At 39.4% G+C, this 21,731-nt stretch overlaps 3 protein-coding genes across 3 annotated transcripts; 1 reads left to right on the top strand and 2 right to left on the bottom strand.

Moving 5' to 3' along the window:
- Positions 1-7: 7 nt before the first annotated feature.
- On the bottom strand, positions 8-5,239 carry mfap1 (microfibril associated protein 1). The gene is made up of 8 exons (XM_008303922.1): positions 5,038-5,239; positions 4,164-4,380; positions 3,930-4,068; positions 3,646-3,833; positions 3,162-3,431; positions 2,186-2,345; positions 1,544-1,633; positions 8-993 (listed from the first exon to the last, which is right to left on the bottom strand). Exons 1-8 carry the CDS (start codon positions 5,117-5,119, stop codon positions 814-816), a joined length of 1,326 nt encoding a protein of 441 aa, XP_008302144.1. The 5' UTR covers positions 5,120-5,239; the 3' UTR covers positions 8-813.
- A 1,484-nt stretch (positions 5,240-6,723) lies between these two features.
- hddc3 (HD domain containing 3) lies at positions 6,724-10,347 on the bottom strand. Its single transcript, XM_008303920.1, has 4 exons — positions 10,134-10,347; positions 8,139-8,194; positions 7,812-8,052; positions 6,724-6,932 (listed from the first exon to the last, which is right to left on the bottom strand). The coding sequence occupies exons 1-4, from the start codon at positions 10,243-10,245 to the stop codon at positions 6,802-6,804; spliced, it is 540 nt and encodes a 179-aa protein (XP_008302142.1). The 5' UTR covers positions 10,246-10,347; the 3' UTR covers positions 6,724-6,801.
- On the top strand, positions 10,316-20,471 carry vps33b (VPS33B late endosome and lysosome associated). Its single transcript, XM_008303921.1, has 24 exons — positions 10,316-10,401; positions 10,707-10,834; positions 11,993-12,073; positions 12,183-12,244; positions 12,335-12,384; positions 13,138-13,205; positions 13,292-13,337; positions 13,422-13,516; positions 14,642-14,746; positions 14,849-14,939; positions 15,027-15,104; positions 16,111-16,184; positions 16,265-16,351; positions 16,438-16,528; positions 16,611-16,685; positions 17,558-17,622; positions 17,719-17,773; positions 17,851-17,897; positions 18,550-18,682; positions 18,825-18,898; positions 19,037-19,138; positions 19,210-19,285; positions 19,386-19,505; positions 20,150-20,471. The coding sequence occupies exons 2-24, from the start codon at positions 10,739-10,741 to the stop codon at positions 20,227-20,229; spliced, it is 1,851 nt and encodes a 616-aa protein (XP_008302143.1). The 5' UTR covers positions 10,316-10,401; positions 10,707-10,738; the 3' UTR covers positions 20,230-20,471.
- Positions 20,472-21,731: the final 1,260 nt, after the last annotated feature.

Here is a 21,731-nt window from a genome sequence, read left to right as displayed (position 1 = left end):
AAAACAGTGTAGATACAAGTTTTATTCAAACAAATCGAGTTACAACACCTGTAGTTTCACAAAACAGGGAGAGTCTGCGTACTAAATGTCGTTACGAGCTGATTATTTACAAGCCGCTGTGTTTAAACTTGAGGGAGAATCTGGGAGTTTTCCAGGTTAGTAGCTTCTGAGGATAGAAATCTTGAGCTAAAAACCCACATGACCAGCTGCATGTCAACCAATAGTGGAGTTTCTCTGAAGTGGGGCTGTATGAAGTACTTGGTGTCTTCTGATGTATTTTAATCACCTAAAAAGTCTGTTTCAATGTTATATATAGAATATTCTCACTATCTTGCGATCAAACAGCGCTTTCCTTTGTCACAACATAGAACTACCACATTACTATGCACAAGTACACTTGTGCCATGTAATGCAGGGTGCTTATGTGCAAGTTCCACAGCTGAAAATGTGTGAAAGGGAAGAGCTTTCTGAGGTAAAGCAGTGAAAATATTTCAACTATAGAATGCACTCAGACGTACTGATTTTCTTTAATGTGGTTTAAATACATCACAGCATTTTACTGCTTGCTTGCTGACCTCCTGTGACCAACACTGGGTACCTCAGACGCCCCACTTCAGAGAAACTCCCTGTAAGTAGGCTTTGAGTTGCCAACACTGACGCTGCAGCTTCCTGGTGATTGAACAGTTCATCAAAGTGGTAAAATCAGTCAATCTGCTGATTTCCTTCCATGGAATAGAGAGTTAGCATCCCTGGACTCTCCAGGATGCAGATCAGTCTCTGCAGCTGCACTAGCCATGTCTTTTCGTGTCCATCTTAAGTCTTCCTCTTCTTCACCGTGGGTCTGTCGAACACGTCCCTCACGCCCGCTGCCTTCTGCTTGAAGAACTTGCTGTTCTGAGCGCTCTCCTGGGCCCAGGCCGAGTCGAACGACGTGGTGTCCTGGTCCACCAGGTGGGTGTATTTGGTGCGTCCAGACCGACCAAAGTTTTTGACCTTGAGGAGGGAAACAAAACGCAAAAGGTCAAGTCGGAAAGCTCAGCGGGTTTAAGCCGAACATGACGTGGACAATGAGTAGTGAGCTAACTTTTGTGGAGCGAATTATTGAATCCTAGATTTGGTCACAATTAAAGCTTATGTCTGAGGAAAATCAGCTAAACTCTTGTAGTCTGAGTTAGACGCAGGTCTCATACTGTAGCTTCAATGAAACACCAAAACAACCAGATACAAAACAGATGTGTGTGATTCTGGTATCTACCAATCACACTTTAGAATTCTAGGAAAAAAAACACAAAAATAAACAGGGACAAAGTATTCAAATTCATGGGGTTCTTCATAAATACCAATAACTTTCTCATTCTCACGGTTCTTAGCAGATTCAAAATGTTTTAGTTCTAAGAATCAGCACAAAAATCTGGAAACCATTTAGCAGCAAACTTAGAAATTCCAGCTCCTACCATCTTATAAACACACATTACAAATTCGATGATGTTTTCACCACAGTTCAGGCTATAACGTGCCACAGATGAGAGTAAAAGCAGCTCACCTGCATGACTTTGGGCAAGATGGTTTTGTTGAAGTGATCCTCCAGAGTCGGAGCGCTGAAGTCTCTCTTGTACACGTCCTCCTCTTCATCCTGCAACAGAATCACACGTTTAGAGTTACACAACACTGATCATCTACTGTCTGTAAAGCCACATGGAATTTAACTTTAAAAGCTTCTTCCTTAATTAAGACATTTGGTTGATGTACGCGCTAGGTGGCACAATTCAAGAGTAACAGCGACCTCTGGTGGACAAACTGTATACTGCCTGTTATCTAAAGTCAAACAGTCAGTGTCTTGAGCATCTCTGGCTCGCAAATTCCTGTCACTTGAGGACAGGCATAGACACTGCTACAGAACCTGTGGGTGATTGTTTTTTTTATCAGTTAGACTCTAATGTTCACTTCTAAAGAGAATAATTTACTAGTGTTGAATGGATGAAGTTATAAAAGCAGCATTGAAGCTTCAGAGTTTTAAGAGAGTGGCATCTGGTGGTTTGCAAAATGTATAGCAAACATTTAAAACAGCAGCCAAAGCACTACTGCACCGCCATCATAAAAGTTGTGTTTTCATTACTGTTTATCAGTCAGCAACATTACGCAAAACAACAGACAAAGGGGAGAACAAACGTCTGCAGCGACTAACCATGAAGAAGGCTCCTCTGTGGTAGTACTTCTGGAGGAACTTGTATTTGCCTTTGGAGGCTTTGTTGGTGACGACCTTGCCGCTGTTGCGGAGCTCGGCTCTGCGCTCCTCCTCCGTCAAGTTGTGGAATCTGTCGATTTCAGCCTTCTCCTTCTCCATGCTGAGGACAGACAACACTCATTATCATCCTCAGAAACAACATCAGCATTGTGCTTCCTACTAGCAGAGCTGTAGTAGTGTGCAAGTCAGCTGATCTATTCACTGGTTTGATACGGTCTCATACGATCAAATTCTTATTGGTTGGATAATCATAGGTTTTAGTTTCGTGTAGAGGAAAGCTCTCCATCAACAGCCTGACTACTGATGCATTATTTTTGGCGGTGGGAGGAACAGACCACCTGTGAACACCCCCGTGTTTTCACAACTTTGAACTGGTCCAACCTCATGGAGACTGCTGGTCGGACTTATTTAACGTTTACTGAAGATTAATAGAGATTCGGCACTAAACTACCTGACATCATGTCAAAGAAGTCGTCGGCGTGGCTGCATTTAGTTCAAACAGATGGCCAAAAAATTTAGTTTAAACTTTGTAAACAGCAGTTTGTGTGTCACAGCTGAACAACCAACACGACTGATCATCTGAAAACAGCAGCTACTTCATCTGTTATATTCCTCAGTAGTTCTTGTGCTGAGATCACCAGTTGATGTCGTTCTATTTTCAGAAATCATGTGAATATGGCTGACACTGGTCTGCCCTGAGTCTGTTGTTATCATTTCAGTATAAATACCAGGTTCAAATGACTAAATACTCCACAAATACCAGCTTTGTATGTCTGCTAGGAACTGACTGGTTAAAGAGTAGGTACGATTTCAGTCGATCAGGTTTTCTTTGGTCGGCTACAGCTCTACTAATACAACAAGTGTCTTTCACCATAAATGCATTTCAGATCAGTGTCAGATTTGCGTTTTTACTCACACTTCTCGGGCCTCTCTGTCCCTCTTGATGCGTTTCAGCTCTCTGACCTTCCAGGCTTCGTATTCTTCCTCCTCGTTCTCTCCGTCCGTGTCCAGGGCGTCCAGAGCAGCCAGAGTGCGCCGGTTCTCCTCAAACTCCTTCTTGGCTTCTTCCTCCACAATCTTGAGGGTGTAGCGCCGTCGTTCCTCCACCTGCCTCTTGGCTTCGGCCTCCAGCTCTCTCTGCCTCTGCTCTTCTGCTTCACGCTCTGCCACCGTGACTCTGTCCTTCCTGTGACGTAAACAGAAAAAAACACAGATAAACAGTTACCGCCTGAAATCCACAGTTCTGCTTTAATCCATTTTTATGAGCTACAAATACATCAGTAACGTGAAGAAGTTAATTGTACGTTTTTATTTCAAAACTGCACCAACTTGTAACCAGCTCAGTTATTTTTCACACTTCAGCAAATGGCTAATTAACCATAAGTTGTTTCAGTTCCTACTTGCGGATGAAGACGGGTTTGAGTCGCGGCTCTGCTTCGTCCTCGCTGTCTGTGTATTCTTCATATTCAGACTCAGACTCTGACTCTTCCCCTGACTTCCCTTCCTCCTCCACCTCCATGACCTCCATCTCCTCGTTCTTCCTCTCCATGGCTCGCTGCCGCATCATCGATCGTCTCCTCTCAATTTCCTGCACAGCATCATAAATTTTACGTTAAAAATGTTTCCTGGGGCAAATAAGTAACATATTAAAAAAATGCTATTCAGGAAAAGCACAGATACGAACCTCATCATCCACTTCTTCTTCTTCCTCCTCTTCCTCTTCGCTGCTCTCCTCACGCTCCGGGTGCCACGTGCCTTCATCAGAGTCCTCGCTGCTCTCAGCAACAACTTCAGGCTCTGCGATCTGCCTGTGTCTCGCCAGCCTGAGGACACATCAGGTTAAATCAGCATTTTAGCAGCACAACATTTACTGATATTTTCATTGAACTAAAATCAAGTCCATAGAGCTGTGCGATACCTCTCCTCCACGTCCTCAGAGACACGGTTGAGCAGACGTTTGAGACGTGGGTCGGACACCTCCTCTTCCTCCAGCTCTACCTCCGGCTCCATTTCCTTTCCCTTCTTCACAAACTGGAAGTCCTCTTCTTCCTCATCTGACGACTCCATCGGTGCGTAGTCTGGACGTTTACCTGACACATACCTCTTCACCTTCACCTTCTCCATGGAGAGCTCACCTGGGATGTGCACAGACAGAGGCAATTTAGTTTAAATCTGCGTAAGCAGTGAACATGATACAGCAATCTGAAAAAACAATTAAACAGACACCATAAGAGAGACCAACTTTGAAGTTTGTAATATTACACTTAAGTTGATACAGAGGCAGAGACAGACAGAGCTAGATCATTGGTAACTGAAGCGATCATCAGAAAAATATTCAAGCCAATCATAAGATTCCTCAAAACTACACAATTATTACTACTGTTCTGCTCTTTTTACACTAAATAAGTAAACTATGTATAATGAAAATACCATTTAGTTGCAGCCCTAAATACTACTGCAACGTGATTTTTGACTGTTCCTACAGTGACAGAGGAATAAACCAGACTAAACTGTCACTTGTTGCTGCATCTGATTCTCTCCTTCATCCGGCTACACGGTCACAACTATGTGGACACTCGTATGTTATTGTTGAAACCTTTTCCCTCTATTTCCTATTTTAATCTCATTAAAGTATAGTTGTGGTTTTAATTTAAAAAAATCTAAATCAGTAACAAGTCTCCTGTCAACATTTATAGCAGACTATTTGTGTTGTTTATGTTAGCCCTTACGCTATGCTAGCTGGCTAACTTAGCACGCCGCTAGCCGCCTGCTAGCTGCCCGCACAGTCTCACCTTTCTCGTTCCGGATCGGCACGGCTCCGGCCGTGGACTGGATCGGCGGGAGCTTCATGTTGAGGGCTTCCCGACTAGACATGACTGCCTGGTCGACGATACGAACTTGGATAGAAAGAAATAATGCGTTTTCCCACTTCGACTAAATACGCTCGACGTTGCTCCAGTCAAACGGAAGTTTAGCGCAGCAAGGCGAACGGACAGGAAACAGTTTTGTTCCGACCACGAACTGTATGTATGGTTCCGACGGCGTTTATTACCGGATAAAAATTACTTTAAAAAAATCATTGTAACAACACAGAGAGGCTGTAATTTGCTTGTTCCTATTAATTAATTAATTTACGAAATAATTATCAAGTTAAAGCGATTAAAAGAGAAGACTACAGGCAAATACAAATATAGATATGATCAATAAAATGCCGCCCTCTGCTGGCCGCTGCATAACATAGCTCTACTATTAAACTGTAAGTAATGATTTTTATTAGGAGTATATTAATTTACGGATTGTTGTTTGTTACCTAAATAACTCATTGTTTGATTTGCAAAAACAAACAAAAAACAAACAAACAAAAAAACTAAAATTGGAGCATCCTTTGCAGTTCATTCAAGTCCAAAGTGACTCCTTCATGATGCTTTTCCATCCCAAATCCAAACCTCAAACCTGCAAATACAAATTTTGAGCATCTGAAACTATGAAACTTCAACACTTTTTTAATGAAAAAATGATAAAAGAATGAAAGAAAGAAAGTAGAAATGCCAATAACATTTACCCAGAGTGACAACAAAGTCTCCTAATTTCAGGCAGGAGATGACGCTTGTTTCAGCCAACTGACAGTCCAAACCTAAAGTCATTAAAAACACATTAAAAACTATTTAAATAACTCTAACGCAACAAACCCTCATGTCTAAGAAGCTAGAACCATATAATATAAAGTATCTATGTATTAAAAATAACCATCAAAGTAGTTTTATCAATTAACTTATCGATGAATCAATCAGCTAATCATTTCAGTGCTACTCCTGTACACTGTTCAGTACTTCAACTTCCTAGAAAGAATGATCTCTTATATTTCTATATGCTTTGTATTAAAAAAAATCTCAATCTCATTTTGAAAAAAACTAACTGTAACAGAGTTAAAATACGAAGTAGTATAAAAGAAAATATTTAAAGTAATTGCGTAAAACCCAAACTGTTAGTATTGTCCTTAAGGAAAAGCCCTTCATCACATCACACTGCAGACAGTCTGGTCTTATTTACCCACTTTGTAATGTTGAATCAAAACATTAATTGATAAATTTATCTGGATTAAAACAGTAACTGATTACAATTGTTTAATTCAATGCTGCATGTCACATATTTAAATCCTGCAAAAGCTGATTGCACATTAACTGTTTTCTTTACTTCCATCGTGTCAAATAATCAGGTTGTTTCTGCAGAAGTTAGAGGAAGCAAATGCAGCGGTACAGCACCTGATAACTGCAATCTTTATCTTTACATTTACAGATAGAAACCTGAGTCTGATGTCGTCATGTAGCTTTCTGTAACTGATATTTATGTCTGTCTGTAAGGGTTGTTCCTCAATACATAGTCCGAGGTTTGAAATAAAATGAATGAAAACTATTTTGACTCTCAATTTAACTGTACTCCAATATAGGGGGAAAAAACCAACTTAAATTCCACACAAATGTATCTGAAATAAGATTTATTTAGATTATTTATAAATGCACTTTATTTGTGACTTAAATAGTTTGTTCTGGGTGCCGTCAGAGCTCCACTCCTCGCTGTTTGAACAGCTCTTGAAGCTTCTCCTCCAGAGCCGAGTTTGTTCCTTTCAGACCTTTCACCACCTTAGAGGCCCAAACAAAGTACTCGTAGATCCGCTCAGGGGTCCAACCTGCCGAACAGAAGGAGAAAGTACGGTGACTACAAAGGTACACATGACTTCACAGGTAAGTGTTACAGTTTTACTCCACTGCATTTATGTGACATCTGGAGCTACTCAATTCCTTAGAAGGAACAGTTCTCTTAGTTATTATTCAGCTCTGAGTAGTTGTAGTAACTGATCAGGTTTACACGTGTAGAATACTAATCTGAAAAGACCCTCTGTCCCAAATTAGTGTTTTTATTTTTGCACACTTTATTATGTGTACTCCTAAAACCCCCTTTTAAAAAAGCACACTTGTGCAATATTCTACACTTCTCTTATTCTTAATTCATCCACTGAAAAGACAAAACCAACAGTGAACTGATTCAACTAAAGCCTGATATATCTGGAAATTATTCCTCACAAGTGTTACCTTTGCTTAAAACTACAGTGCAGCTGTTTCTGGAAGATTTTCAGCCTTTTTAAAAAATGGAGTCATATATTTCAGAACTATTTTGAAGAGTTATGTCTTAACAAAAGAAAAGAAAAATAGAAACAGGACCGAAACAATAAACAGAATATTGGTACCATTGTCGTGTTTAGTTTGAATTGATGACGGGCATCATGCAAGATAACTGAACACAGAACACATTAGATCTGATGAACTGACAAAATGAGCCACACATAGTGAAGAGACGAACTGAACAGACACTGGCTGTAAAAAAAAATCTAAATATCAGTTAAGAAAATTAGAAATGTTAAGTCATATCAGGTGTGATGTGATGGGAAAATCAAGACAGACAGTAAACAAAAAGACAAGTGGAGCCTGTCTGTTATGCTGATATCTGTGTAATCTAACTAAACCCAGTCCTGCAGGTGACTCAGTGGCGGAGCAGACGGGTGACTGACCGACAGGTGTGCAGCGGTTCAGGTCCCTCAGGTTGTACAGTTTATCGGCCAGTTTGACCAGTTTGGCCTGGCGGCTGCAGTGAGGCGCGTGTTCCACCTGCAGACGCTTCCTCTCCTGCTTGGGCAGACTCTTATCGTCCGTCACCTCCTGAACGATTCGAGCGACGACTGGCCCGAACTTAGCTTCGAGCTCTGCGTGAGTCGTGTCCGTGTCCTCGACTGTGTCATGAAGCAGAGCGGCCTGCAGGGACACGAAGAAACAACACACAGGATCAGCAACACAGGAAGGAACGCACTTGACCTACTAACTACCAGCTGATAACATACCTGCAGGACCTCGATGTCTGTGATTCCTCCTTCGTGGCTGAGGATTCTGGCGACTCCTTAAAATACAGACAGAGGTGAGTGTCAGAGAGGAGAGTCAACAAGAGGTTTTACTGCAGAGACGACACAATGAGACCCATGTGATTGCCCTGTTAAGGAAAATATCCTTCAGTTACTGCCACCGCACGTGACAGTCGACCAACCACATACCAGAGTGTATCTGTACACAAGTAACCGGACATATTTGAGATTGTCTGCATTGTGTTGTGAAGGAAGAACTCAAACTAGGACATTTGTGGGAGGTGGTTACTGTTTATTCTGCCAAAGAGGTAAATATTAGAATGATGAACAGGTTCCCCTACACGGATAAAATGACACCGCAATATGTTAACATGCTGCACAATAGGTCTGAGTCAACAACCGAGCTTTGGACTGTGATTTATCTGATAGGTTAAACCTGAGGCTCACCTCTCCCATACAGCACAATAGTCAAAGGGGAGAGGTGAAGGCGGGACACAGCTTTTGTATAAGTGACCCTATTACACTCACACTGATGAGCCATTTACAAAAAATAACAAATTAACAACTTAATCCTGCGCGTCTTAAACCATATTGCAGGAATTAGAACATATTGCAAGACATCCCACAGCTTGGGGACAACATACAGCACCGATGGTTTCTTTCCACACTTTGACCCTTATGGTTAAAACTTAGTGTTTAGACACCACAAATGACTTTTTTAAATGTTCACACTTGAGTCCAATACATCGCCTGTCAGAGAGCAGGAGCTCGTACTCACAGTGAAAGAAGATGTAAAGTTCCTGCCAGTATTCACAGGCTGCTGATATACAGACTGGTGGTAGTTTTTTTTCCCCTATGACCTTCATTTGATCAGAAACAGGTAGGCCTAGGTTTGAACGCTACTGGAAGGATATCGTACATTTCCTGGATCCCATATCTGATTAAACTCTCCAAGACCACCTGATATATAAGTAACATAAGAGAGATCCACAGGGTGTACGAGTCAATATAAGGACTCAATAAAACTAATTAAAACCTAAAACCTGCAGGCCGTCAGTGACGTTGAGGTCAAAGATCATCCATTTTCCTCTCACCGCTGTACATCCCACTTACAGAGGAACCAAGAAAGAGGATCTGTGACAGATCTTTCTCAACAACTGTGTATAAAACATGACAGATTTCTGCTCCACTTCAGCAGCATGTTTCCGATATTGTCCTGCAAATTTAGTGAAGTTTAACTTTGATGTTTGCAGTTTTATGAAAGCTTGTTCAGCTCACAATCCTTTAAAAATCATCTTTAAAGTATGTTTGTGAAGAAATGATGTCGCTGTCCACCTGAATATACTGCGATTGAACTGACACCCACTGCACTGTGCTGCTTTTTTTAATCAATGTTTCTTAGCTGTATTTTTATAGATAGTGACTTGTATATATTTATTGTCATTGTTTGTATTTGCACTGAACTGGAAGGACAGCATGTTGTTTTTTTTGTATGTATGCCAATATACAATAAAATGACTATAAACAAATCTTGAATCTTGAATAATCAGCAAACAAAATGGGGAAAGAAGATTCACAAATAAATAAATTATTACTGGTTTGCATCGGAAATAACTGAAGTGGCACAAAATGTTATGTGCAAGAGTTTCCTTTAAGATCTAAATTAGCTTCAAATCCAATAAATGTTGCTTTAGTTTGCTAACATGATGAGTATTAATATTTGACTCTCCCCAATTATCATAAATAATAACATTTAGATAACAATTGCAAATAAAAGTGTGTTTTTAAATATTTATCGTGATTCGGATCTCTTTGGTTTTACTTTGAGATGTAACCAATTTATCACATTAAATGTCCAAATTTGTCTTTTTATTTATCAAGGTACACAATCCATTTTTTGTTTCTTCTCTGAGGAGCGACACAGACTTAATCTTCACATTTTAAGGCATCCCAGCAGGTTAAAAGCCTCCCACCTACCGACGGGGTGGTTAATGTACGGGGTTCCTTCTGGATCTTTCCGTCGCTGGTTCCGATGTTTCTCTGCCGCAAAATTCACCGTCTCCAACAACAAAATCGCGTCTGAATTCATGGTGGGAAGTTACATGAAGCTCGGTGTCAGAAAATCCAAAGTTTGAACTCCAACGTTTGGACGCTCCTCTTGAGGTGTAGCGGTCCGTCCGCTATAGCGTCCGGAGGGAAACAGTCGACGATGAGAACTATTCCGCTCATGTAGCTACGGAAGAAGGTAGCAGCTAATATCAGCTAAACGCCTTTTTACTCATATTTAAACAAGCGTACAAGGCCTAGTTTATGTTATTTAGTGAATTATTTTAGGGGGAAACATGCCATATTGATGTCAACTTTTAAAAGCTAGTGTTTTACGTTGCTGGGGTGTGACAGCTGTGTTTTTAGCCTACAAGCTAACCTAGCGTATTGATGAATCACAGATTTTTGCTTCTTCTGTGTTTTTTTTTTTGTGTGGATTGTAGCTCTTCTGTCGTTGCATTTGTGGTGTAATAACGGTATATAAATATCGTTTTATGTGAACAGTGGATGAGTGACCGTCCCTGTCGTGGTCCAGGATGGCGAACAGTGCCAGGAGAGATTCCCCGGAGCTCCCTGACTTCTCTCTGCTCAAGAGGTTGGCCAGAGATCAGCTCATCTACCTGCTGGAACAGGTAGGAACAAGCCCCAGTTATGTGCCGCTGATTGGTTTGGGTTGGCTGGCTGCCACCTGGCTTCTACTGCACACATACCACCAGTCATATAGATAGATATTTGATTGAGGACACGCCTGTGTTACAGCAGCTGCGATCACAGTCAAAAACCAACATCTGACACTGAACATTAAATATTTCTGGCACAAAGCTATTCACAGAAGTATTTTAACGTACTGACTCTCAGCTGGATAATAGAATATATCTGTCACATGTAGTGTGCAAAGTGTACAGTATGAAGAACATGTGTGCAAAGATGCAGAAAACTCAAATGTGCAAAATGACTTGTACATCTAACATGTCAACAGAGCATAATGTGACTGCACGTGCTTAATTATTTGACTACGCAACTGTCAGTTACCAAAACACAAAATAAGCTAGATATTTTCACACCAGGGTTGCAATAAACAATTGTTTTTATTGTATTGTTTTCCAGATTAATTCATTTGTCATTTGCAGAAAATTGTGAGAAATTTAAATTGTAGAGGCTGTATTCAGATAATTTAAACCTTTTTTACTTGAAAAAAAAAATTCAAACCAATTAATCAATTATCTGAATAGTTGTGATTAATTTAATAATTTGCAAATAATCGATTGAATTGGTTCATCATTGCAGCTGTAGTTGGAATAAGTTTTATTTTAAGGAACAGTCAAATCCACATAATTATTTTCAGCTTATAAGCTTATAATAACATTTTAGATGCGTTAAAACAAGGAAGACTTTATTGCACATGGAAAATGAGACATAAATGCACTGAGAACATAACAGTCGAGGAGTGAAGGATCATATTGTGGTTGAAGTTTCCATTGGTGAAGGATACATGATGTAACTGATTAACACTTGCAGCTCTATTTTATACTAAATTATGTTGCAGGACTTAAATAGCAGCTGCTGCAAAACAGATGTTGCACTTCTGGCCACATCTCATCTGTGATGAGGCAAACATTTTGTTGTTTTTAATAAAAATAGATGTCAGCCCTGTGAAAACCTTATCGGTGGAAAACGATACCCAAGCGTCCTGTTTGTGTCGTGAACAACACAAAACATATTGTGTGTGTTTGCTGCTGGACAGACTGTCCCAGATCTTCACTCTTCAATCTCCCTCTTTTGTCACACAGCTTCCAGGGAAGAAAGACCTCTTCATCGAGGCGGACTTGATGAGCCCGCTGGATCGTATTGCAAATGTGTCAACACTAAAGGTGAACCGCATCAGCTTTCACTCTGCTTACTCATCTAATAAAGACTCCCTTGAGAAAAAATGCACTTCCGATATCTTTTTCAAACATTTTTTTTCTTGTTTTTTGGCAGCAACATGAAGTCGACAAACTCTACAAAGTGGAATACAAACCTGTTATCAGCACCTCAGATCAGTGAGTCCTGCGTCTTCATACTAATGCAGATTTCTACAAACACGCCTGATGTGACATCCTGACTCTGCTGCATTGCTTTTCCTTTTGTAGACTCTGTTTTCTGATCCGGCCAAGAATACAAACTGTGAAGTGGATATGTGGTAAGCAGAGTTGCTGTATTTCTTGAGCTCAGTATCATTAATAATCAAACCCTACATTTACATAGTTAATGAATGACAACAAATACACATAAAACATATGATATGACTGAAATTTTTTTCAATTTTTTTATGTAAAATTCAGAATCTTAGAAAATCAGCTTTGTTTTTGTTACTTTTAGTGTTACTGGTTAGTTTATTTACTTGTTTTAAATATATGTATATATAAGTTAAACTACAAGCTGACTAAATGTAACGTTATTAAAATCCACAGAGAAACACAAAACCAGAGAGCCAAGTGCTTCCAGCAGTGGTGATATGTCACCAAATGTCAATATATATACATATATATGGAATGAAATGTACTTTTTTTATTTATTTATTTTTTTAAACAGCATTCCAGTGCTGATTAGCTTTACTAGTGTTCAACAGTTCATACATGTGAGATGTTAGAATTTACCAACTAGAATTGAGAACTGAAATTTTGAAGTAAAGAGAATTAGCATTAAGTGTCTCTTCAGAGTCATAATCCTGTGTATTTACTTTTTTTTTTTTTTTTATAAAGTGTTGGCATTTAAATAAGGAAAAAATAGGTTTAAATATCTCAAATTGAGATTGTCTGGTAGCCAGACTTACTCATTTGTATCAAAAACTGACCCTAAAAACACGTATTGGCTTCTTGAATTCACTGAAAGTTGAACATCAAACCTACTAAATAACTGCTGGTGTTTTATGCTGTATTTCTTCTTATTCCAGATGTGGCCAATGCAGACAGGGCAGCAGGAAAATTTAGAAGATACAAGATCATCTTTACTCCTCAGAAGGTATTCCTGTCTCTGCTGTCCTTTGCTTAGATTCGTGTTGGATCAAATTCCTGACATTAACCTGCTGACTCTTGTTTATCCTGCAGTTCTACGCCTGTGAGGCCGTGCTGGAGGAGCAGGGCATGTTTGGTGGTGAGCCTCTTTGATTTTTGTTTGACCAGAAATAATGAATGAAAAGTGAGAAGAAGTGTTGATGTTGTTTTTGCTTCCCCACAGATGTGACCACTGATGAATGGGCTTTTTACCTCCTTCCTCTGGACGACGACATCATCAGTCTGGAGCTGCCAGAATTCTTTCGAGACAACTTCCTGGTAAATATAGAATTCTTTTGTCAATTAACAGACAAGTTGGATATTTGATAAATCATTTAAATCATCTAAAATCTCTATTTTTATCATCGTACGGTGCAAATATAGCCGGGTTCTCTCACAGTTGTGCACCATCAGTTGAATCTGCGGCTCTTTGCTCATTGTGTAGCTGACTGGCCCACAGCTTTACCGTTATAGTTTGCTGTCACCACTCTTGTCAGGTTATTTTGGTCCACAGCAGGCAGCTGTTCTCAGAGAAAAGCTCTAAATACATACAGTACACTTCTGCTCAGCACCCAACAGCAGACAGACACAGTCAAGGAGCCAGCAGGTGACAAAAGTGGAGCATTCAGCAGCTAAAGGCACTGATATTTCCTACAGGAGTTGATAGAGACCAAAAACAGAGCTAAAAAAAAAGTGAATGCTACTACTGCTGCAAACGTTGTTGTACAAATACTGTGTGTAATGAAAATAAAGCTTTTCTGTTCTATTCTATTCTAGATATGTAAATACACTGTCTGCTAGTGAGTTCATCATATCAGATTAAAACATCACAACTTAATTTCGCTGTCCCCAGGTCAACAAAACTGTAATTCTGAAGCCACAAGTTCCACAACTGTTATCAGTTCCAACTTTTGAAGATTTCACTTTAACATTATGGGATGCACAAAAAGAAACGGTCTGGAGATCCTTTTACAGGCGTTCATGGCTTCTCTGTATACGTATAGTGTGGAAACGTCTTTATTTGTGTAAAGGAAAACATTCTTAAAGCCTTTTGCTTCTTTAACGTTTGTATTTTAAGGGAGACAAATGCACTTGTTCTAAATATTGAAGAGGATGAATCCCCTGTATTCTCCCCCCTGAATATTTTCCAAACGTCACAATCTTTAAAAAAGCCAAAATGTGACAAGTTCAACTGTTCTAATCAAGTCTCACTCTTTATTTTAAAATTTAATTCCCAGTATTTGAAGCTGTCAGCTCAAAGGGAATCCTAACGAATCACCGTTAACCAAACGATTCGAGCTCTTTACACTGGACCTGTCTATTTCCTGCTTTGTAGCTCATCATTGAAACAGCAGTTTAGCTACAAATAACAAAGTCTTACACTCAAAACTTGTGTTTTTGCAGGCAGGAGACCAGCGTTGGGTGAGGACGGCCGGCAGCGCTCTGCACCTCCTCCACTCCCTCTATGGTCCGTTTTCAAAGGTCTACGGGATCGGACGGTGTTCCAAGGTGCAGTATGATCAGAGACGGATCATGACGACGAGTTTAACTTTCAGATCCACTGCGATGTGTGTTGGCTGCTGTGTTTGAGATCTTTGCGTGTGACACCAGATGGCGTACGAGTCGTGGAGGGAGCAGGTCGAAGAAGGAGAACAAAAAGCTCGTCACGCAGAGATAGGCAACGTTTTTCTAATCGACAGAGGTGAGCAGCTGTAAAACATCTTTCTGTCTGTGGATAGCCGTTTTGTGCTGCTCTCCTCCTGCAGTAACCTCATTGTTTTCTCGGCAGATGTGGACTTTGTCACTCCTCTGTGCTCACAAGTCGTCTATGAAGGACTGGTGGATGATATATTTAGAATCAAATGTGGTGGGTATCAGTTCACCGTGTTCAGGGTGTTGATGTATTAGACAGACATGGTCACACCAGTGTTTTCATGTCGCTGTTAAGTATGAAAATTCAAACATGAGCTCCTCAAGCCGGAGGTCACTTCATGTACTGTCCATTTTAAAAAACATCCCCAAATTCAGTCATAGCTCCGTAACCATGAGGCCAAAATGAACAACTTCTGGCTCTACGAAAGAAATGCAGTAATTCTCTATGTGTCCAGAGTAAGATCTAAAAAACTCCTGACATTTTTCCTTCTTCCAAAGCAAAACTGTAAATTAGAGAGTAAATAATCTTCTAACCATGCTTCATTTAACACTGATATAACTTGTTCTATAAAAACCTCAACTTCAGTTCTACCAAATTTAAAGCTGCAGAAATGAAGCGCAGTAATTCTCCGTCTGTTTTAATCACATTAGTATTCTCTTTAATCATTGTCCTGCACCCGACGACCTTTGAAAAGATGATATAAGATAAAACTTAATTAATCCTTAAGGAATTCTTTTTAAAAATGCTAATGGATGCGTTTTAGGAGATACAACCAGGTCCATGTACCTTCGTTGTGAAAATGAAATATTAAAGAGCTCATATTTTGCTTTTGGGGTTTTTCCCGTTCCTTTAGTTCCTTTTGTGCATGTAAAAGATTTGCAAACTTGCAAAGCTGAGTTCACACCAAAGGGAGAAAACTCTGCTCCTACCGGCCTAAAACAACTTGTTTTTTAAATATTTACAAATTTCATAAATTCTCCCATGTTGTTTACATTTGGTCCATGTTGCTTTATTACAAAATCAGTGTGTTTTTTGGCTTTTTGTTGGATAAAATGAGACTTTTAAAGATGTTACTGTGGGACCTTGACAGCATTTATTTTGTCATTTAAAGCATAAATGATTAAAGTGAGGAATCAGTAACAAATAGCTGCATCATTTCCAGACACACTGACTGTGGTTGCAGATTCTTTCGTGTCTCATCACAGCTTCTGTCCTGCAGGATGTGTGGAGTTTGGTCCCGACGTTACCTCCTCGGACAAAAGTTTGAAAGTCATGCTGAACTCTCAGGATAAGGTAGAGCTGACCCGCCTGCTGCACACGTTTCACTGCCGGGGTTTTTAAGTTAGACACCTGAACTGTCGCGTGTCTCGTAGGTTTTCAACGAAATCAGAAACGAGCATTTCTCCAACGTCTTCGGCTTCCTCAGTCAGAAAGCCAGGAACCTCCAGACTGCTTATGATGTGAGTAAACGTTTCTATGAACGCTCATCAGGTCATAAGGTGACTGACTAACTCACACTCTCATCTTCTCTTTCTGAATCCTGCAGAAGCGTCGGGGGATGGACATAAAGCAGATGAAGACGTTTGTGTCGGAGGAGCTCAAAGGGTTAAAGCAGGAACATCGGCTGCTCAGCCTTCGTGAGTGTTACAGCAGTTTATCTGACTGATCTTTCAGGTGATGTTTGTGAGGCTGCTGACTGAACAGCACGTTGTGTTTCAGACATCGGTGCCAGTGAATCGATTATGAAGAAGAAAACAAAGCAGGATTTTCAGGAGCTGCTGAAGACGGAACACTGTAAGAATACTTTACACTAGATTTTGGTTTTAGCATTAGCTCTAGAGCTCATCAGGGTTTCTTCTGGCTCAGAATAAGCCTTTGGGAGGCGACTACACACAACACTAGCCATAGGTGGTCTGTGTTACATGATTTGACAAAATATGTAAAGTTTCCTGTTTTTTCTGACCATTTGATAAACCAAAATGTCATCCCTTAGTTTTAACAAAACTGGTTAAAACCGACAGAAAACAGAGAAAAGAAGCTCATCTTTAATTTGGAAAAGCTAAAACCACAGAAAAGTCTTCATTTCTGCCTTTAAACAATTAATCAGTCATGAAAACAGCTGATGATCAGTTTTCTTTTGATCAACTGAGCAATTAAATGAGTAGTTTTAAGAAGCAAAGGTGACACAATCAGATTATTTGTTTTGTAGAAACAACGCTTCAGAATATTATGTGATAAAAAGGTAAAACTGATAAGCTGGATTCATGAAATGTAGGATTTTTTTGCTTGATAAACAGCCTAAATTAATCAGTTATTTAAATGATTTGTCATACTTGAGACAGATCATTCAGGAGTTTGATTAAAAAACGTTTCCTTGTTCCATGTTGGTGGTAACAAATGTCCCATCAGAGCCTTTTAAAAGGGAAGCACGTTGTCATATATGTAATAATGATTTATAACTGCCTTGTTCATGTAATTAATCGTAATTTTCTTGGACACACTGGCAGCTTTAATGCACTAATTTAATCTCCTTGGACTTTATCGTTCTCTATCTGTTAAAGTCTGATATGTCATCATTAAAACTCAACTATGTGGTTTGTGTTTGCAGCCAAGTGTTGTTCTCCTGTTTTTACTGATGCTGATCTTGATTTCTTTTGCTCTCCCAGCTTTACTTGAAGGATTTGAAATCCGTGAATGCATTTCATACATAGAGGAGCACATCAACAGACAGGTGAGTTTCTGTCAACAGACTCGAGTCAAATCCAAAAACAACAATGTGCTGGAAAAACTCTCATCTGCATCCTGTTTGTTGTTTTCTTTTCTGCAGGTCTCCATGATTGAAAGTTTGAGGCTGCTTTGTCTTCTGTCCATCACAGAAAACGGTGAGTTGTCTTTTATGGTTTAAAAGAAAATTCAATCACTCTCGTGCAGTTTTAACAACTGTGTGATTTTCTTACAGGACTCCTGCCAAAAGACTTCCGCTCACTGAAAGCACAGTATCTTCAGGTGAGCAGAGACACGTTTCTTCTCATTTTCAGCTGTCTGTGGCTCAAAACAAACCTTTACGAAGGCAACAAACAGACGAGCGGGCGGCTTTTTAATGTCCGATATCAGCTGTTCTCATACTTGTCTTGGCAGAATTGAAAGATACTATTATAAATCACTTTTTTACTTTAATTTTTATTTTAAATTTTGTTTTCTATTTTTATATTTAGTATTGTAATGTACAGAAGCAGTTCTTCAAGCTGCACAGACAATATGTTGTCATTAAAAATATACATATTCACAAAATGAGACATTTTTAAAAGTCCACTAACATGAAATGCAAATATAAAATATAAAAAGCTCGTCTATCTGTGCTGTAACTTTGTGTTGTTATGAATTTGTTGTCTTCCTTTATTCACATTTGTCTTTTTTTTGTTGTGTTTTCTTGTCGTTTATGGTTTGCTGTTTGACTTTACAGCACTTCAGATCCGCTCTTGTTGTTTTTAAATGTGCTTTCTGAATAAATTTGACTTGATTTTGGTCCTTTATGATCCTTGTTGACGGTGAGCAAAGCGTAGAATATTATTAATATGTATTGCCGTTAAACATGCTCTCATTCTGATGAAGATGTGTCGGTCTGATGTGCGATGTTTTCTCTGTCTGACCTCCTCAGAGCTACGGAGTGGATCACCTGCTCACGTTTTCCAACCTGAGGCAGTTGGGGCTTCTGGTTGAGCAGCAGCCGGGCGAGACGCTCACTGTTATGGAGAGCAAAGTGGGCAAACTGGTCAATGACAAGACTGCAGGTGAAACAGGCTTTAACGCTAATCACTGTCACCTCTGCATCTCTCCATCTGTAGGAGACAGATTCATAATTTGTGTACGTTAGAAGACTGGGTTTTTCAAATCTGCTTTCACCTGCCCTGATCTGATTCTTTCTCTTTCCAGGAAAACTGACTGACGCCTTTTCATCTCTGGCAAAGAAGAGCAATTTCAGAGCTTTAAGCAGAAAACTCAACCTGGTACGTGATCTTCATCTGACCTGTTTACATCCTGAAAGCATCTAGATCATGTAAAGAAAAGCTGCGGGGGTATATTTTGTCTGTGGCACACTGAAAATTCAGCATGTTTTTAAAGGCTAGTATTACTTTCGTGTGAAGGTGCCAAAGTCAGATGAAGAATATGACCTGCGTGTCCCCCGAGACATGGCGTACATCTTCAGTGGCGCTTACGTCCCCCTGAGCTGCAAACTCATCGAGCAGGTGAGTAAATAAACTGGACTTATGTTGCTGTTATCGCAACAATAAGAGTCTTTACAGTTTTTCATGTGTAGGTGTTGGAGCGAGACGGCTGGGCGGGGCTCGAAGAAGTCACCAGGCTGCTAAATGGGCACGAATTCGCCGTCACAGGTCAGATCAGCAACACGTCTCATTCATGATACAAGGAGCTTGCTGTTTAAGCAGAAAAATGGAAATCCACATCTAAATGTTAGTATTTTTGTCCCATCAGGCAGCAACGGAGCAGATTTAAGAGCCAAGAATGATGCTCAACGGATCATACTGGTCATGTTCCTGGGCGGATGCACCTTCTCTGAGATCTCAGCTCTTCGTTTCCTCGGCAGAGAGAAAGGTAAATATGGTTAATTGTTCTTGTTGGTGTTGCTGTGGTTTGGGTTTAGTTACGGTGTTTTGACTGTATGAGGTGTCTGCTTGCACACAAACCTTTTCATCAAACCTCGTATGTGATTAATATTCATAGAGTCCACCTTCAGTGCACCAGTTTCTAATAATCGAATGTCATCTGGAAAATAATCCCTCAAAACATGTCACGTTACAGTCATTTATTTTACTTTGTGTAATCTTGCGTACAACATTAGTTCATTTAAAACTTTTAAAAAAAAAATCAGTTATCAGTATTTATTTTATGGGTCTGTGTTTTTCTTCAAAATGAAAAATGCAACTATATTACAATTCACATAAATGTATTAACAAACATTATTATCTGTATATAATAGACTGTAGACTTGCCTGCTTGTAGAATATTTTTTATCATTGCACTACCGATTAACTACAATTGAATAAATGTACCCATAACACAGTGTTCATTTCTCCTATGAACACAACAAAATCGTTATGTCAGTGACAATAATTGGAAGTTACATATTTCACAATTACTTAAACTCGTTAAAGAAAGCCTCAGCAGATTTCCTCAGATTCTCTCATTTACAGTCAGAGGACCTGAAACTAACAAGCATTCCTGTTCTCTTGTTCCAGGTTATAAATTCATCGTGGTAACAACTGCAATTACCAACAGTTCCAGGCTGCTGGAGTCTTTGCTGGACAACCACGTATGAAGCCTGTCAGCGCTTCACTGAGGACAGAAACCTGACGCATTCCTGCCGCCACTCGTCATCCATTCCCCAGATTGACAAACGTTCGCTTTTGGTCTGTTTGTGCCACAAAAGAACTGTAAAGATGTATAATGTGAATAAATGTTTTTGTTTTTTTTCTACACATTTGTTGTTTTTCTGTTTCATGCGGTTGTTTACAGCGAGGAAATTGAATAAATACATCTACTCAAGTACTGTCTTTTACCACAATATTGAGGTACTTTACTTGAGTATTTTCATTTTATGCTACTTTTTCCTTCCACGACTGCATTTCAGAGGGACATATTGTCTATCTGCTGCACTACATGTGTCTGATTCAGATTTGACCCGATGGATAATATAACAAACCTATGATCCACAACACATAGCGACACATTAAACCAGTTGTTTCAGACTTTTTTGTCTTCTTCCTACTTTTCCCTTTAAACTCTTTACATGGTTTCATTCAGATAAATGTTCCAGTGATGTAATATCTTAGTATAAATCAAACATTAGAGAAAAAATGAAAACGGGTTTAAATATGAGAACTTTTTTCTTCTTTCCCTCCATTTAATCATGTTCGGAGCCCTCATGTTTTTGCTGCTGTTCCTGAATATAAAACTGGATTTAAAGTAGTTCAAACTGCAGCAGTAACAAGCTGCTGACACACTGATGCTTCGCTGTTCATAATCTAATATAATATTTTATTGGTCAGAGGAAGCGGTGTTCATTTTCAGCAGCATCTCTAATTATTCAAACTGACAACATATGGCAACAGGTAGCTGATTAAGAATTAAAACACTTTTTAAAATGTATTTTAAGCTGCTGGAATTGGATAAACTATCTTTGGACTATGGACAGAATTTCAGCTTTTTTTTGTCAGTAGATTTGCTGTGATGTCAATTAGTTATTTGTTTGGGGTGTTGTGTTCTGGGACTTCATGGGTGAACTTTCTGATCATCAGCACCTCTTTTCCTGGACTATTTAAAAGGTTGTTCACCCAAATTATTATTAAATAAAATTAATGAAAATAAGTAATTCAAAGGCACACCTGTAATATGACTTAAATTTACAAAGCATCAGAAATAAGACTAATTCCAGGGCACAGTGTAGATGAACCACTGGTCTCCCTTCTTGCAGTCACTGTGATATCAGTGTAGACATGAGTTAACTCCACACAGTAAGTGGGATGATCTGATATTGCCATTTAATATTCTCTTTACACTGAAATAACTTGAAAATGGTGCAGTTATCAGGGTAAAAATAGAAAAAAAAAACTGCTGAACTGGATTAAGCTTTCCAATGTGCCAAGATCTCAGCAACACCTCTGATCAGAGAAACCAAACCAGTACTTTCACTGATACCTTCACTACATTTTACTAGGTTTTGCTGCTGTACTTTTAATTGAGGGAAGTTTGTCATGCAGGACTTTTACTTTTAATTGAATATTTTAGTACTTTGACGCAAGTACAGTATGTGACTACTTC

The sequence above is a fragment of the Stegastes partitus genome, unplaced genomic scaffold (assembly GCF_000690725.1).
Source record: "Stegastes partitus isolate 25-593 unplaced genomic scaffold, Stegastes_partitus-1.0.2 Scaffold2098, whole genome shotgun sequence".
In the NCBI taxonomy this organism is placed as follows: domain Eukaryota; kingdom Metazoa; phylum Chordata; class Actinopteri; family Pomacentridae; genus Stegastes; species Stegastes partitus.
The sequence above is the reverse complement of the archived record's forward strand: the minus strand, read 5'-3'. Positions and strand labels throughout refer to the sequence as shown.